The 15,564-nt window shown below is 41.7% G+C and overlaps 1 protein-coding gene across 2 annotated transcripts in view; it reads left to right on the top strand.

The window, feature by feature from the left end:
• The window catches only part of kif21b (kinesin family member 21B), a 67,079-nt gene that overhangs the window by 38,334 nt on the left and 13,181 nt on the right, over window positions 1–15,564 (top strand). Inside the window, exons 18-29 of one of the 2 annotated variants that reach the window (XM_017450135.3) lie at window positions 42–195; window positions 349–552; window positions 996–1,097; window positions 1,289–1,454; window positions 1,785–1,845; window positions 1,977–2,025; window positions 2,199–2,404; window positions 2,625–2,699; window positions 4,435–4,548; window positions 8,462–8,500; window positions 14,083–14,219; window positions 15,111–15,291. In XM_017450135.3, the coding sequence (XP_017305624.1) occupies window positions 42–195; window positions 349–552; window positions 996–1,097; window positions 1,289–1,454; window positions 1,785–1,845; window positions 1,977–2,025; window positions 2,199–2,404; window positions 2,625–2,699; window positions 4,435–4,548; window positions 8,462–8,500; window positions 14,083–14,219; window positions 15,111–15,291 (1,488 nt within the window). The remainder of the gene's footprint in view (window positions 1–41; window positions 196–348; window positions 553–995; window positions 1,098–1,288; window positions 1,455–1,784; window positions 1,846–1,976; window positions 2,026–2,198; window positions 2,405–2,624; window positions 2,700–4,434; window positions 4,549–8,461; window positions 8,501–14,082; window positions 14,220–15,110; window positions 15,292–15,564) is intronic. The other variant, XM_017450133.3, reaches the window with a different exon arrangement.

Here is a 15,564-nt window from a genome sequence, read left to right as displayed (position 1 = left end):
TTATTCATCTTGTATAAACCATTTTGGTCTGGGCCTTGCAGTGGCAGGAAGAAGTTACAGAGGAAGGGTGTGAGCAGCAGCTTCTCAAAGACGGCGCGGCAAAAATGGCAGGCTCTGGAGAGGAGGGTCATGGATATAGTGATGCAGAGGATGACCATTGCCAACATGGAAGCCGACATGGACCGCCTCATAAAGGTATCACCTGCATGCGTAACTTGAATACTTTGAATACAAAGTAATCTCTTTTGGGTTTTTTTATGGTTCATACGTCATTTAGAATGCAGAAACCTATTTCGTATCGCTCTTCTCGTTATGTATCGCTCTCACCGATTCCTTTAACTTCATCAGAAACGAGAGGAGTTGTCCATGCAGCAGGAGGCGCTGTTGCGTAAGCGAGAGAAGCTCCTGAGCGAGGGGCCTAGAGAGGAGGATGATGAACGAGTTGTTCAGGAGATGAATGAAGAAATCGAGGTGCTCAATGCCAACATCGACTACATCAATGACAGCCTGTCTGACTGCCAGGCCACAATTGTACAGATTGAAGAGACCAAGGTTAGTGTATGCTCACAGCCTACAGTACGTGATGGTGTAACACCAAGGGAGCTTTATGGAGCGTAAAGTTTCTCCTTTCTGAAAAACAACCGACTGTACACAACATACACATTTAGGTAGGCGGTCCGTACATTGCGTGCACGCTATTTTTTCCGTTTCGGAATGAAACAAATGCAAATACGATGTTCAACATAGATTTGTTCATTTTATGTAAAAACGTATAGTCCTGTTTTAGTGCGTGGCAAGAAAAAAATTCAAATAAAAATTGTCAAATAAAAGTATTTTTTCCTGCATTAAAAATGAAAGAAAGGAAAAATGATTGAATGCAACATACATGAACCTTAGGAATATTATGGATGTATAAAATCTGTTCAAAGTACCAGCAAATCCTACTGTAGTTACCTGAAATGTCTAACACTAACAATCCTGTGTGTTTCCTGCAGGACGAGTTGGACTCAGTGGACATGTCGGTGGTCATCAGTTCCTGCTCCCTGACAGAAGCCCGTCACCTTCTGGACCATTTCCTGAAGGCCTCCATAGATAAAGTGAGCAAACCGAAACGCTCCTTCTTGTATTGTTTTACCAGAAGAAAGGTAAAATGCTTTAATGACCCCAGTGGCAATGAAGCGCAGCGATTACACGGTTTTCCCCGTGTACTAGGGTCTGTACTTACACGGGATTTTTATTTGAACATGCATTTGCAGGATTTGCTGAACGTGTATGTGTGGCTGTACAGAATTTACAGGTGGCTCAAAAAGAAGCCCAGATCAGGCTGTTAGAGGGACAGCTGCGACAGACAGACATGATTGGCTCTTCCCATAATCACATGATCCTGGACGCCTTGCGGGAGAAGGCGGAGTGTATCCCAGAGTTACAGGCTCTCATTCACAATGTCCAGCAGGGTGTGTACATTCAAACTGGTATATTTTGTAAGTAAGGCAAAATGGCTTTGCTTTGTAGTTGTTAGCCAGATCTGAGTAGAAACTCAGTTCTACCACTGATTTATAGTATATTTATATCATATCAGACATAGGAATTTACTTTGGTGTGTTGGATGCTCAGAGTATTGCACACAGTACCGTGAACACGTGCGTTGTTATCACTCACGCTGGATTCGTTACACTGGATTAACAATAGGGAGAATACACCACCAAAACATTGTCCTAACATTTTTGGGATATATTTATTGAATATACATGGATTTGTTTTTAAATGCTGTTTGTTTCCCACAGAAAATGGCTATGCTAGCACGGACGAGGAGGTGTCCGAATTTAGCCAGGCCTCAGAAACAAGGTAAGCTTCTAGCTTTGACTCATGGATTGTTATATCTCTGATTTATCTGTGATCATTTTTACATATCTAGATCTATTTCTCATATTTTTCTTTCTTTTCTTTTTTTTTTATTATTATTTTTTAAATCCCAGTTACTCACAAATGAAATCATCAGCCAGTCAGGATGACTTCAAGATCAAGGTACACGTCACCTTTGTTTCGTACCACGTGTGATGTCCACTAGGTGGCAGCGCTGTATAAGTGAATAAATATCAATGCTCTCTAGGATCAGCTGTATCAAGTCCTTACTGTTTTTTAAATTATTCATTCGAACATTCATTAAGAATGTCGTTTTGGTTTGCTCACCTCTGCAGTCTGAGCCTCGCATCTCAGTTCAGATGAAGGCAGTATCAGCCGAGTACTTAGGCCCCATCCTGGACTCCACCACCAAGAACATCACCAAGTCTCTGGCCTCTCTGTCCGAGATTCAGGAGAACGGCTTGGGCTTTGTTCTGCGCGAGACCTACTCCAGAGAAAGCCTGTCCCGCACGATCAACCTGCCGGTCCGAGGACACACGTTGTAAGTGTGACTACACGACTAACATGTAGTATACTGCGTTTCTCAGCACTTCAGAATTTAGCACGTTACGGATATATATATATATATATATATATATATATATATATATATATATATATATATACAGATCGTGTTGGAATACGTATTATAGACAATAAGAGAACTTTACGAATTGCTTTGAGGCTGTTAGGATTAAGGTTTAAGTGTGTTTGTTGTTCAGTCCCAGGCAGTCCAGAGGCTCAGATGCATCTCCATTCACCAGGCGACCTTCATATGATAGAAGTCAGTCATACAGGTAACTAACGCACCGCACTCAGCTAGTAATACATGACTTCTACTCTCTTACATGTCTGCGTGACTTATTGGATAAATTGTACATGTCCGAATAGTTTTAAAGTGTGGTACTTGTTCCTCTGTTCTGTTCTGCTCACTCTAGTTTGCCTGGAACTGCATCCCAAATGCTGCTTTATGGGGTGTACAGTGCACTAGAGTAGGATCTAGGCAGTCATTATGTGATAACCTATGTAGAAAGCTTACAAGGGATTTGGCCTACTGTGCGCTGGAGGGGCTCAAATTAAAAGAAAAAACAATTCCTGCCGGAGGACACCTCAGAGATTGCGTATTACTGTGCGATTAAACAAAAACGAATGTCGAAAATGAAATTTTATTATAATATGATGACATTACAGCCGAGTTTTCGCCTTCCGTGGTTTATACGATACGAACACTACTGCTACAGTTCGATCGTGACTGTATAATTTTGTCTGAGGTACATTTAAATGTTAGGTTTATTAAAATGATAATTAGATAATTAGGTAATAAAACCTGGAACGCTTTTATAGAGGATTCTGTGTGCTGTAGGTAGGGTAGCTAGGGTAGGGTAATGCTAACTTAGCCAGCAAGCAGAGAATGCTAGACATTGTGTTCTTTTACAGACAAGGTTTGTTCCTTCTGTATGTTGTAATGCACATATTAATACTTGATTTCAGTTTAAAGTTCGAAATGTGGACTTGCGCCTGTATTCATCAAGCCTCTCAGAATGACTGAATCATGAACCGCTCAACTAATCGTGCTAAAAGTGTGAATTACTCAGACTAGAACTTGGAAGTAACCTTTATATATAAAAACTTCTTAGACGTCTTCAGTTGGATTTTATTTTATTTTTTCATGTTTATATCGTGCATGATTTGTGACATAATTTTTCTGCCACTCTTGTCTAATGAATGCATTTACAGGAAAAGCTGCATACATAAGGAGACGTTTTCTCTCGTTAATTGTTATTAGTTTTAATACGGAGTCTGCTAATATCATTCGATTCGCATATACGTCCCCGTTCATTATCTCGTAGTTTTTATTATTTATAATTACTCCAACGAGCATTGGCAATCCGCCTCGAGCAGTAATAATGCATAAATCTTTTCCGTTGTTCATTAATTACAGTATATCCTGCCCAGTAGTAGGGAAGTCAGTGTGTGAATGATGTGTAAGAGCTTGAGAGATACCGTAGGCACTGAATGTCATCTTTCCTGAGCCTCGGAAACACAACGCGTCACTGCTGAGAGCATGTAGATTCCCACACGAGGTCCGTAAGAAAAACGATGTCGTTCCTGTATAAACGCCCGCTTAACCAGCACATTATCATTTCCGAAGTCTGAAACCTTTCTCTCTCGCGCCTGATTGCAGTCATTTTGTCAGCGTCTAACTCACTAGAGCATTTTCTCAGAATTGTTCAGCAGTCTCATTTCCTACTCTGAGAGTTTTGATGACTACAGCCCACGTCCTGAGAAACAAGTAATGACTTGAGATGTCTTTTCACTAGATACTTTTTATAACTCAAGTAATTACCATATGGATGGTGACTATTATTATAGCATTCTCAGGTCCGCTTTGTGTGTTTTTTTTTTTTGGCTACTCTATCCACCTCTTTGTAAAGTTAATCTCAGATATTTACTCCACTGTTTGTACTTTTAGTATGTTGACTCACACTTTTCTAACTTAGTGTCTTGTTTCTTGGTGTTTGCTCTCCTCAGACCTCCTGAGACAATCTACACCCCCCCCTCGTCCCCTCCTCTCCGTACCCGTAACGACCGCAATGTTTTCTCCCGCCTCACAAGCAACCAGAGCCAGGGTTCTGCACTGGACAAGTGAGTACACGGACACGCAATGTTAAAGCCTGTTTCTGTGTCCGTGTTGTTTCTCGCTCTGAATTTTCCATCCTCGCAGGGTTTGTTTCGAGTTAAAGTACAGTCGAGAGGAAAAGAATCGAGAATGTGAGAAATGAGTTGAGGAACCATCCTTCACAGCTGCCAATTAGGCGAGGTCCATTGTTCGTAGAGAAAATACGTCAAAGTTTATCCGTTCGTCGAGTTCATCCACACCGCTTGAAAGTCCCCTATTATTAATGCTCCACGGTTCCTGTGGATGCTCATTATAGCATGGCAAGTGGGTAAATTAGCACGGGATAACCAATTATACCCCCTTCTGAAGACGGCTCGTCTTAGCCTTTTCCTTTCATAATTGAATCATCTGCGCCTGAAATCCCCGTACAGGACTAAAGGGGTCTGCTATGCAGTTCTCTCATTCTGTCTATTTTCAGCCTTTTGCATATTGAAAAAGGAGCAGTGAATCCACGGATTGTTGCATTTAACAGCAGGCTGTGGCTTATTCTTGACGTTTCTGTAAGGTTATTGTCACATTTACGTTACTGATGTTGGTGTTTGTGGAGTTCTCAGTGGTGTTTATTAGTGTAAAATGGCCTTTTTTTTGTCCTTATAGTATCAGCATCGTATAGAACATCGTTCATGATTGCGTTCAGTCTTAAAAGATCATAAAGAGTAGATCAATTAACTTGGCTGCTTCATGTTCAATTGCAATTAGTCTTTAGTTATAACGATTCGTACCACAGCGCTGTTGAATTGTTGACTCTGATTGGTCAGAAGGTGTTTAATTTTCTAAAACAGCAGCTCTGAGAGTAGTGCATTAGTAATTCAAATCTCAGGTTTACATGAATGCGCTGCTTCTAATGCGTTATTGTTTCTATAGTAACAGCTCATTCACAGGGACAATCTAAGCCTAATTAATAAATAATAATGTTATTTCAGAACAAATTGTGTAATCGTTGATATGATGAATGTTTCTGTACGGAGATGTTTGTTTTAAAATTTATGGAAGGAGTCTCCAGTGTCAGTGATTTGTAACACTGAGTATGTTTTACATCACAGGAAGGTTTTTTGGTATCATGACACATTTAATTTTTTCCCCTTATTATCATTAAGGAAATAAAAAGAAACGAAGGGACCGACTGTTATATAGTTAAGTGATAACCTGAACATGGATGTTCTACCACTAGGTCTCTCACGATAGCAACTTTTGTTGGACAATATATTCTCCCAGAAATAATTCCGATAAACGATATTATTGTCATTTTAAGACCATTTTATGCCACATATATAATTAGAATGATAATTCTCACTTATATATTTCCAAAATTGGCAAAGTTAGCAAAAACAATCGAGATCATGTCCATATGTCGTACGATTACTCGATAATATGTTTATCTCGACAGACCTATCCACACATTTAAATGTTGCTATAAGCGGTTAAAAAATAGGACCGGTCTCTCTAAAATTGTCATCATTTGCAAAGTGAGTTATAAAACACTTCATGATGTGCAGTTATTGAAAACTAATCAACTTATAGGATAGTCACAGTAACTCCACTTCACTTTGGGCTGCACTACACTACCCCGTTATTTTCCTATAACAGCATGCCTCAGAAGTGTTTTATTCCTTGCTTATTGCTTAGATCAAATGTCTTTGTGCTGTGATGCGTTCTGTTGCTTTGTTTTTATAATACTGTCATTCACCTGGATAGGAAACAATACAATAATGCGAGCGTCAGACACGGTTTGTCTGTTCGTGAAATCAGACGTCGGATTCGTGACAACTTCACATCATTATAACCAGTGAAAGACAAGAAGGATCAGGAGCAAGTCCTGGACTAGCCGTGTATCTCCACATCACATAGTTATTATTCATCTCTTCCTTTGGGTGTATGCATGCATGTCATGTTGATTAATGTTCACAGACTAAATGCTGATTAGTGGTGGTGTCCTAAAGTGGAAGATGGACACTTCATTAATCTCAGGTTCACTCAGCTTTTGTTCAGGGGTGGCTACCGATTTCCTGGATCGTTTCCCCCAGGGCTTGAGATCTCCTCCTGTGTGCTTGAACTTCCCTTCATGTAGATTCACCATTTGAGCAATTTCAGTGGGGCAGACCCTTATCATATGGGCCACCATGCGATGACCCTTATCAGATCTTCTACAGAACGGGAAAATCTTAAATTACGTGAGAGCACTCCTTTCTATTGATTTAGAGTTCAGGATCAGAGATAAGTAAAACAGGAAGTGTGAACATGGTAAGGTTTCGCTGTTTGTCTAGCCTGGTTTGACCGTTGTGAAACTGGTTCCGAATGTTCTGCAGGAACAGTCTGGAACATCTTGACCCAAGTAATGTACGATCAAATGATTCTCACTGGGCCGCATTCATCAAGTTCGATGCAAAATAATTTATTCTTAAAACATTTACAGAAGCATTTAAATAAGAAATGCGGTATTCATGAAAATCCACCCTAGTTAGAAAAAAAAAGTTTCTATGTGATCTCCCGAGTTTATGTAAATTTGCACATAAGGAGATACTAATGAAATGTAAAACTCAATTTATTGGCTTCATATCACATTTGTAGCGATACGCTGCTGCAAATTGAATGCACAGATGATATGATTTTGTGAACCTCATGTTATTTCACATTGACATGAGGTTGGTTGGGGAAGCAATCCGGAGCAAATCTATAAATGTAGACAAAACTACTTATTTAATTAGGACAAAAGAAGTGGTGCCCTATATAAAGAGGGAGCGTTAGTGTGTGTCCGTGGCTCAGCTGCATTCCTGCATGGAAAATTGACCAAATGCGGCATTTACGATGCACTCTTTTGTCATTTTGCCATTTCCAGCTCTGTGAGCTTTGCCTTTTATGGAGTTTTGTGGCTGTCACTAAACACAAATCAGCTGCGCTTTATGCCTAATTGGCATTTATCAAAATATGAGGAAAATCAGTATTACTGAAAGTTTTGTAAATGTGACAAGAATTTGAAATAATGGAAACGTTTAAAAGCAACGTTATTAAAACACTGCTAAATGAGGCCCAGTGTGTGCACCCGCAGTAGTGTATTACAGTAACTTAATTGGTTTGCATCAATACTTAATGCTGGCTGTTATTGCCGAGGCACCAGAAGGAATCCTCAGAGCAGAACATACTGGAGGTTTGCTGTTTTTTTTTTTTTCCTAATGGTCAGACCAGGAAATGTCCTAATCTATTGCAGAGCTAATAGGTTATTAGTTCTGTACCCTGTCAAGTTGAAAAAGCCTGAAAACAAGAGCACACTTCTGTTAGGTCAGTTATTCTCAATTTTTGTTCCAGTAAAACATTTGCTCCTTTTTCTCATGGTCATTTTTGTCTTGCGTGACTTCCATCGAGTCAAAGATCTCTTAGTGAGACCTCAGGGCAAATCTCTCACCAGTGACCATTTCATTTGAAATTCTTTTAACACCCAATGTGCTTTATGCACCATGCATAAAATGTTCTCCTACCTGAAGCGCTTCAAAAGCACACCTTGGGATTGGGCTATGAAATAAAACGTTGCCGAGTTTTATTAAAAAACAAAAGCACCGTGAGGCTCATAAATGTTTGCAGTGGGAGTTCGGAGTGCCGGAGCAAATGTTTTCAAAAATTGCAGCCAAGAGTGGGCTCCACTTCCACTTCCTGTGATGTCCGGTCGGATATCATTTTAACCCTTCCTGACCAACTCTACATACTCTTTCCTGTTAACTCCTCCCTCTCTTCTCCTGCCCCTCCTCCTATCTGCTGCCTGTTTTCTGAGAGGCTTTCTTTCTTTCCTTTAAAAAAAACAAAACAAAAAAAACCCTTCTCCCCATCTCTGTAACTGACTCCTATCCTCCCACCCTCCCCTAACCCTGCTGCTGTTCTGCCCTTTAGGTCTGATGACAGCGACTCCTCTCTCTCGGAGGTCCTCAGGTAGATTTCTCTGTCTGATTTAGCACTTTTCCACCGGGGCTGGAGCCGGAGCTGGAGCCCAATCTCGAACCGGGCTTTGCTTTTCCACACACACACACAAAAAAAAAAACAACCTCTGGGCCCGTGCCCGATTTCAATTGAAACCTTGCTGGTCTCGAACAAGCTTTCATTACAGAGCGCAGTTTGAAAGGCGCCATTTTTAAAAGGTTGAGGTAAAACGTTGAGGTTAAACATGTCTGTTCAACAGAAGAGACCAACGCTCTCCTTGCCATCTGGTTGACGAGAGAAATTCAAGACAAAATGAAAAGTAGCATCAGAAAAAAGCGCGTATATGAGAAGATAGTGGGTTCTGGGTTCTGGCGTAGTGGGTTCAGCTCGCTTGTCAGTGGAAATGTGAGCCGGTTCTGAGCGAGTGCCACCCTCTGGCCGAGCACCAGCTCCAGCTCCTCTGCTAGCCCCGGTGAAAAAGCGGTAAGAGTCTTCTTTTTTTTCCCCCCCTGTTGCCTGATTGGTCTGTCTTGGACCATTTGTGTAAAGGGTGTGGCCACTGTTTGAGCATGCTGAATCCTCACTTTGCTGGCCCCTCCCTTTCCCCCCCATTTCTGTTCTGTGTTTGTTGTGAAGCCCAGCACTGAATGAACCTTATGCTCTGATTTCGGGAAACTTTTTTTTTTTTAATTAAAAAAGTATTTTTTAATGGAGAGAGACAGAGTGCAAAAAAAAAGAGACATGTATATGAAGTGATTTAAATTTCCCAAGTAGTACTGATATTTCCACTCTATTATCAACTATAATGTTGGACCCGATGTTAGTCTGTCCATGAACCTTTCAGATTCCAGTTTACCTCATGAAAGTACATAACGTACAATTGGCAATTACTTTGACTTGATTATGACTTATTGATCTGAAATTCATTAGTAAGAGGTAAGGACATGTTAGCGAGGTTACTTTTTCGTGGCTGATAAACACCGTGCCTATTCAAACTGTTTGTCCAGTAATGCGAGTTGGCGACATATTTAAGGCTGTTAACTCTAAATAAATAATCTTATTATTTTTCGCTGCACAAATATGCTGCTTCTTTTAGTCTCTGCAGGTGAGATGCGATATAAATTGGCTCTTTAAGGCCCGCAGTCTGCTCTAGCGTGCCACATAATTGACTTTACCTTATCTAATAGAGCCTGCAGTGCAATCTCTCAGCACCTTCATAGCCCTATTATCGTGACACTGTGATTGCATTTTTCTTGCTTCTGTCGTTATCCCATTAGAAATTAATGGCACTGTGATGGAATGTGGGGAGCATGGAATAAACCCCCCCTTTAACATTTTTTTTTTTTTTACTTTTACAGTTCTTCCCTCCTCTAAAGCAACTGTAATCTAGCCGTTTGTTTTCAAACTGACGATGCAGAAAGCTCTGCGTGCGTTTTTACCTGATTCGCAATCCTCTTTTTTGATTTTACAAACGGCAGCAAATCTCATTACGGCGTCAGTCCGATAAGGTTCATTCACACCATGATTCCCTCCTCCCTCTGGTTATACACTAAACATGTTGCTTCATCACATCCCCCATCCTCTTGTCTTCCCTGCTGCCAGCTGAGACAGAATGGAGAATCATCTGTTTTCTGTTTCATTCCTAAACTGAATGGTTTCATAACCACGAGCTCACTCTGCATTGATTTAAGTGCTGCATGAAGATTTGATTTAGAAAATGATTTTTTTTTTTTGTGGCTTTTTTGATGTGCTGTGGGTTTGCTATATTATTTTACTGGATTAGATTTTAGGACGAAAGTGCTTGCATGTGGAGTTTTTTGACGCAGTGTGTGTGTGTGTTCGAGAGGATTTTAGCACTGAACGTTTGCTCAGCATGGCACTACACATGGGCTTTGTGGGCGTGACCGTGCGAGTGTGGTTTGGCGAACGGCAAGAGCTGAAAAGACGCCGCATGACTGTATTACACTCCGCTTCACTATCATTACTGACCTGCAGGGTCAAATGAGCCTATCAGCCGTTACCATCCTACGTGGCTGTGCTGTCGAGTCAACACAAAAGTCAGACCATGTGTTTACACAGATGCTTATTTCAGCATTCTCTCTCCAGCAGGAATCATATGATGTAATATCACATAGGCTGTTTGAGCACTTTACATACCGTTACCTACTGTAGTGGGTATTCCTGAGGTCATACTGTTCAATTTATTTAGCCTTTGACATTATCATCATAGTGACCATGCAGACAATTGCTTTGAACATATACCCTCTCTAGCCACTTTAAAAGGAACACCTGTACCCTTTTCATTCATACAATTACAGTTACAATCAGCCAAACAATTGGCAGCAGCACGATATATAAAATCATGCAGATACAGATTATGAGCTTCGATTAAAGTTCAATGATCAGAATGAGAAAGAAATGTGGTGTCAGACATTTTGTTTGGGTCAAGTATTTTAGAAAGTCTCTTGGGACTTTCACACACAACAGTCTCTAGAGCAGAGTTGTCCAATCTTATCCGGAAAGGGCCGGTGGGAGTGTGTGCAGGTTTTCATTCCAACCAAGCAGATGCCACACCTGAGTCTATTGAAAGCCAAGATCAACTGATTAAACAGGTGGAATCAGGTGTGGCTCCTGCTTGGTTGGAATGAAAACCTGCACCCACACCCACACCGGCCCTGTGTGGATAAGATTGGACACCCTTTCTCTAGAGTTTACACAGAATGGTGCGAAAACCAAAAAAAAAACACAGTCAAAGTGAGCAACAGTTCTGTGGGTGGAAATGCCTTGTTGATGAGAAAGAGAGCAAGAAGAATGGCCAGACTGGTTCCAGCTGGTTCAGGAAGGTTACAGTAACTCCAATAACCACTCTTTACAACCGTGGTGAGCATAAAAGCATCTCTCAACATGTCGAACCTTCAGGTGGGCCTCATGTTCCAGTTCCAGTCCTGACGGCCAAGAACAGATCTGAGGCTACAGTGTATGCAGAAACTGGACAGTTGAGGATTGTAAAAACATCACCTGGATTTAAACATTAACTGAAGCTCTTGACCTGTAGAGTATCTGCATAATTGTATGCATTGTGCTGCTGCCACATGATTGGCTGATTGGTTCATTGTAAGAATGTGTGGCCAGTGAGTGTATGATCCACATCAGGTAATTCTTTGCCACCCTAGTTGCCACAAAAGTTCCGCAGACTCCTCCCTCAGCCGCCATGTCCTGGTTTCCTCTTTAATCAGCTCTCCTCCTGTCACCTCTGTCCAACATACCCTGAATGGCGGCTCGGCCATTATTAGGAACACAGAGCAGCTAAGCCTTTACGCTCACTCACTGGAGACCAATTTTTTTCCCGTGCTGAATCTCTCGCTCCGTTTCGTCTCACTCGGACGGCTTCCCAGAGACAGAGAATGGCCCGAGGCCAGACACGCCGGGAATGCTGCCAGCCTCAAGAGGAGATCCTCGTTATCTTGCAGAGTGGAGAGAAGGACTGTTAAGCTCTGCCAGGTTGCTCATGGGTTCCATAAAAGTATGTGGGCTAATTGGCTCAGAAAACTCTAGGAGGCGAGATGCGAAGCTTTCGGACCAAGAAAAGGTTTGACAACAAAACTAAACTATTAGTAAGTTTGTTGACGATTGGTGCTTTCTTTTTGGTTTTGCTTCTTTTTTACTTTTCTCCTAGCTTGGAGTGGGAAATAATTCTTCCTTCTGCTACGAGAAACCACAGATGTTTCTCGGCACGTGAATCGAAGAACAGCACACAGCAATGCAACAGAAATGTGAAAACGACCCACTCTGTTGTTGGTGTTATCCCTCTAGGACTCAATAAAAGATTTCTCACTGGCCATTTACGGAGACAGTGACCTCTCTGTTGTGATTCTAAACACTGAATGTATTGAGCAATTGCTCTCCGTGGCGGAGCCTTTCGTTTGGCCTCTGGCTTAAGTTCGTCAGAACTCCACACAGAAACACAGAGTGCCAGCTGTCACGGAGAATCACATCCTTTCATAGTGCGCCCTCCGATCATTTTAAGACAGATGTGAAGTTTTGGGTTATAGCTAAATCAGAAACTCTGTGCTATTCGAAGATCCGCTGCCGGTAGTGTCGTGCCTCTTGTTCTGCCCATATTTTGATGCAAGCGAGCGTGGCAGATGTCATGCTAATTCTGTCATTCCTGCCACAGAGCATGAGGCACCGACATCATGGGTCACGTTCCTCAAGATGGAGGCAAGTAACCCTCACTGCCTCTTGTCTGGCTGCCTCACTTCTAATCGTTTCGGACCTGCAACTCGAGCCAAGCCACTGTGAAGCCAGTTGGACGTGAGTGTTGGAGGCTCGGCAGGTCCGAAATGTCTAGAGCTGCCAGAGAGGTGGTGTGATGGCTGTGATGTCTAATTGGAGGGCATCTTGCTAAAGTTCAGTCTGTGAATAAGAAAGGGCAGTGACTGTCTCCAGCAAATATTTTATGGGGATATAAATAAATAAGCAAGCCTGTTAAAGTATCCTATTTGTCTTCACATGGTCGTATTTCCCCTAGTTGTTATTTAAGGAGAACAAAAGCATTTGAGCAGAAAAGCGTAGCGCAGTAATCGCTCTATATTGAAACTTGAAAGGTCGGTGTAAAAAGTCATCTTTATGATTTCATATTTAATCGCCTGGACATCAAATGAACACGCCCCCTTATGCTATGATGAGATAATTAACCAATTAACCAATCATGCATTTCCCCCATTTCTGTTTGAAAGCTACTAGCCACTTCAAAAGAAAAGTACAGAAGATCTGTGCATTGTTATTTATATGGATTCCAGAGGTTTTATGCCATCCCACCTTCTACTACTGTATGAAATCCACTCAAAAGTCTGATCACGTGGTGGGTTTTGTTTTTCATATATTTCCTCTTCCCCACAGTAATGAATTCCTGCTCATGCCCCTGGTACACACTTTCTCTCTTTTTTAAAATTCTTTATACAATATATAAATAGAAATAAACAATCATTTATGATATCTAAAACTAGCATTCTTCCATCTTATAGATGCTCTTTCATCAGTCATGATCCCTGGTGTCTTTCAATTCTTATTTCACTTAAGACTAAATGTGCATAGCTACAGATGAACTCTAGCCACTGGCCCAGACATCCTTGGCAATAATAAAGAAACCTGCACAAGTTTAATTTTGGGAAACCTCAAATATCAGTTCAGCTCTAGTTTCTACACTTGCTTTCTTCAGTTCCTCTGATCGCATTCACGTTGCTTAGAGAAACAGCTCAGCGGGCCTTAATTAGCACCTGCCTCGGATATGAAAGCGCTTCCATTGTTTTGGTCGATTTCTGTCTGTCACACAAAGCCCAGCTGGGGTTTGATGAAGCAGATTAAGGAGCGCAATATTGATAATGAACTCGGGTGAGAGACTGAGGAGAATGGAGCATGGAGGTATGGAAGAGGAGGCGGGGAACAGCGGCGCTTTGGGGGAGAGAGAGCTGCTAGACTTTGTAATGTCTTGAAACAAAAACAAAATCAGTCAAGGTTCATTTGGCAAACACACTTCTTGTATGCGCGTACTCCCTGTTAGCGCAGTTTTGAATGTGTGTATCTCGGTGCAGGGGTGTGATCAGTCCCATGGCAGGGCTGAAGGGGGGCAGAACGGCTCCTCTGCAGTGTGTGGCCGTGGCTGAGGGACACTCCAAGCCTGTGCTCTGCCTTGACGCTACCGACGAGCTGCTTTTTACTGGATCCAAAGGTACACACACACACACACACACACACACACACACACACACACACACACACACACACACACACACACACACACACACACACACACACACACACACCTCTTTTTTTATACTAGAGTACATGACCCAAGAATAAACTTGCACACAGAACAATAATCAGTTTGGTTGGCATTCTCTGTGTGCTTTAGAGCCACACTACGCATGCCTTATTGAACTTCTCGGCAGCCTCATATTATGCACGAAGCCTCTGAGGCACAGATCAGCTATGGAAGAAGAGCCTGTGAACCATAGAGCAAAAAAGAACCATCTATCCAAAGGAACAGTCTGACTTTTAAAGCAGTTTTTGATGATTTTTCATCGATTTTAATTTAGTGCCATAGTTAGGCCAGTCTCTACATATTCATTATCCCATGAAAGATTCAATATTCCATTCTCCAGTAAACTGGAAGTCGCTGCCTTAGGGAAAGGGGGACAAAATACATTTCCCCCTGTCACGGGCTGTGAAATGGATCCGGCAGCATTAGTGGAGCACATTGTCATAATAAGGCCTGATGGCACATACTGCTTGTTAGCTCATAAACCATATGGATTACGGAGTCATAGAGGGCTGCATTAGCACGATTCATTGGCTGTGGGTCTGTTAGGGCTATTCAGTTAAGCATGCCTGTCCAAATGAGCATAAAAGATGATAAGTGTTGATTTAGAAACATAAACAATTTAGATAGAAATAACAGGTTGTGCTCCTAAAGAAGGACGCAAGCACAACATTCACATGTTGTAACATGTAATACAGCATAATATGATTTAACATAAAAGAATTTCACTGTGCTATAATGTATACGTGATCAATAAAGACTCATTATCATTATAATGCTGTATTTTTAACCTATTCTCAGACCGCACGTGTAAGATGTGGAACCTGGTGACTGGGCAGGAGATCGTGACACTGAGGGGACACCCCAACAACGTGGTGTCTGTCAAATACTGTAGCAGCTCCGGCCTGGTCTTTACTGTCTCCACGTCCTACATCAAAGTGTGGGACATCCGTGACTCTGCCAAGTGTGTGCGCACCTTCACGTGAGTATCTCATAGGTCTCAGGTTATCCCAAACATGTTAAGCTACAGAAGCAAGTCTAGCTTGTGGACAGAACTGTCTTGCTGCGAGCCTAATGTTTAGACTTCAGTCAAAGTGGAATTGTCAAGTAGAACCCGAAAAGCTGGCTTATTTATTCTGATGTCCTCTACCTGAATGTAAACTCTTACCCAATCTGAACTTCCTGTGACTGCGTACTATTTTCCATTTAACAACTACAATAGCAATATTGCACGGTCAACAATTGCACGATCCTG

The sequence above is a fragment of the Ictalurus punctatus genome, chromosome 21 (assembly GCF_001660625.3).
Source record: "Ictalurus punctatus breed USDA103 chromosome 21, Coco_2.0, whole genome shotgun sequence".
In the NCBI taxonomy this organism is placed as follows: domain Eukaryota; kingdom Metazoa; phylum Chordata; class Actinopteri; order Siluriformes; family Ictaluridae; genus Ictalurus; species Ictalurus punctatus.
Note: the sequence above shows the minus strand (reverse complement) of the source record. Positions and strands in the feature narration are given on the sequence as shown.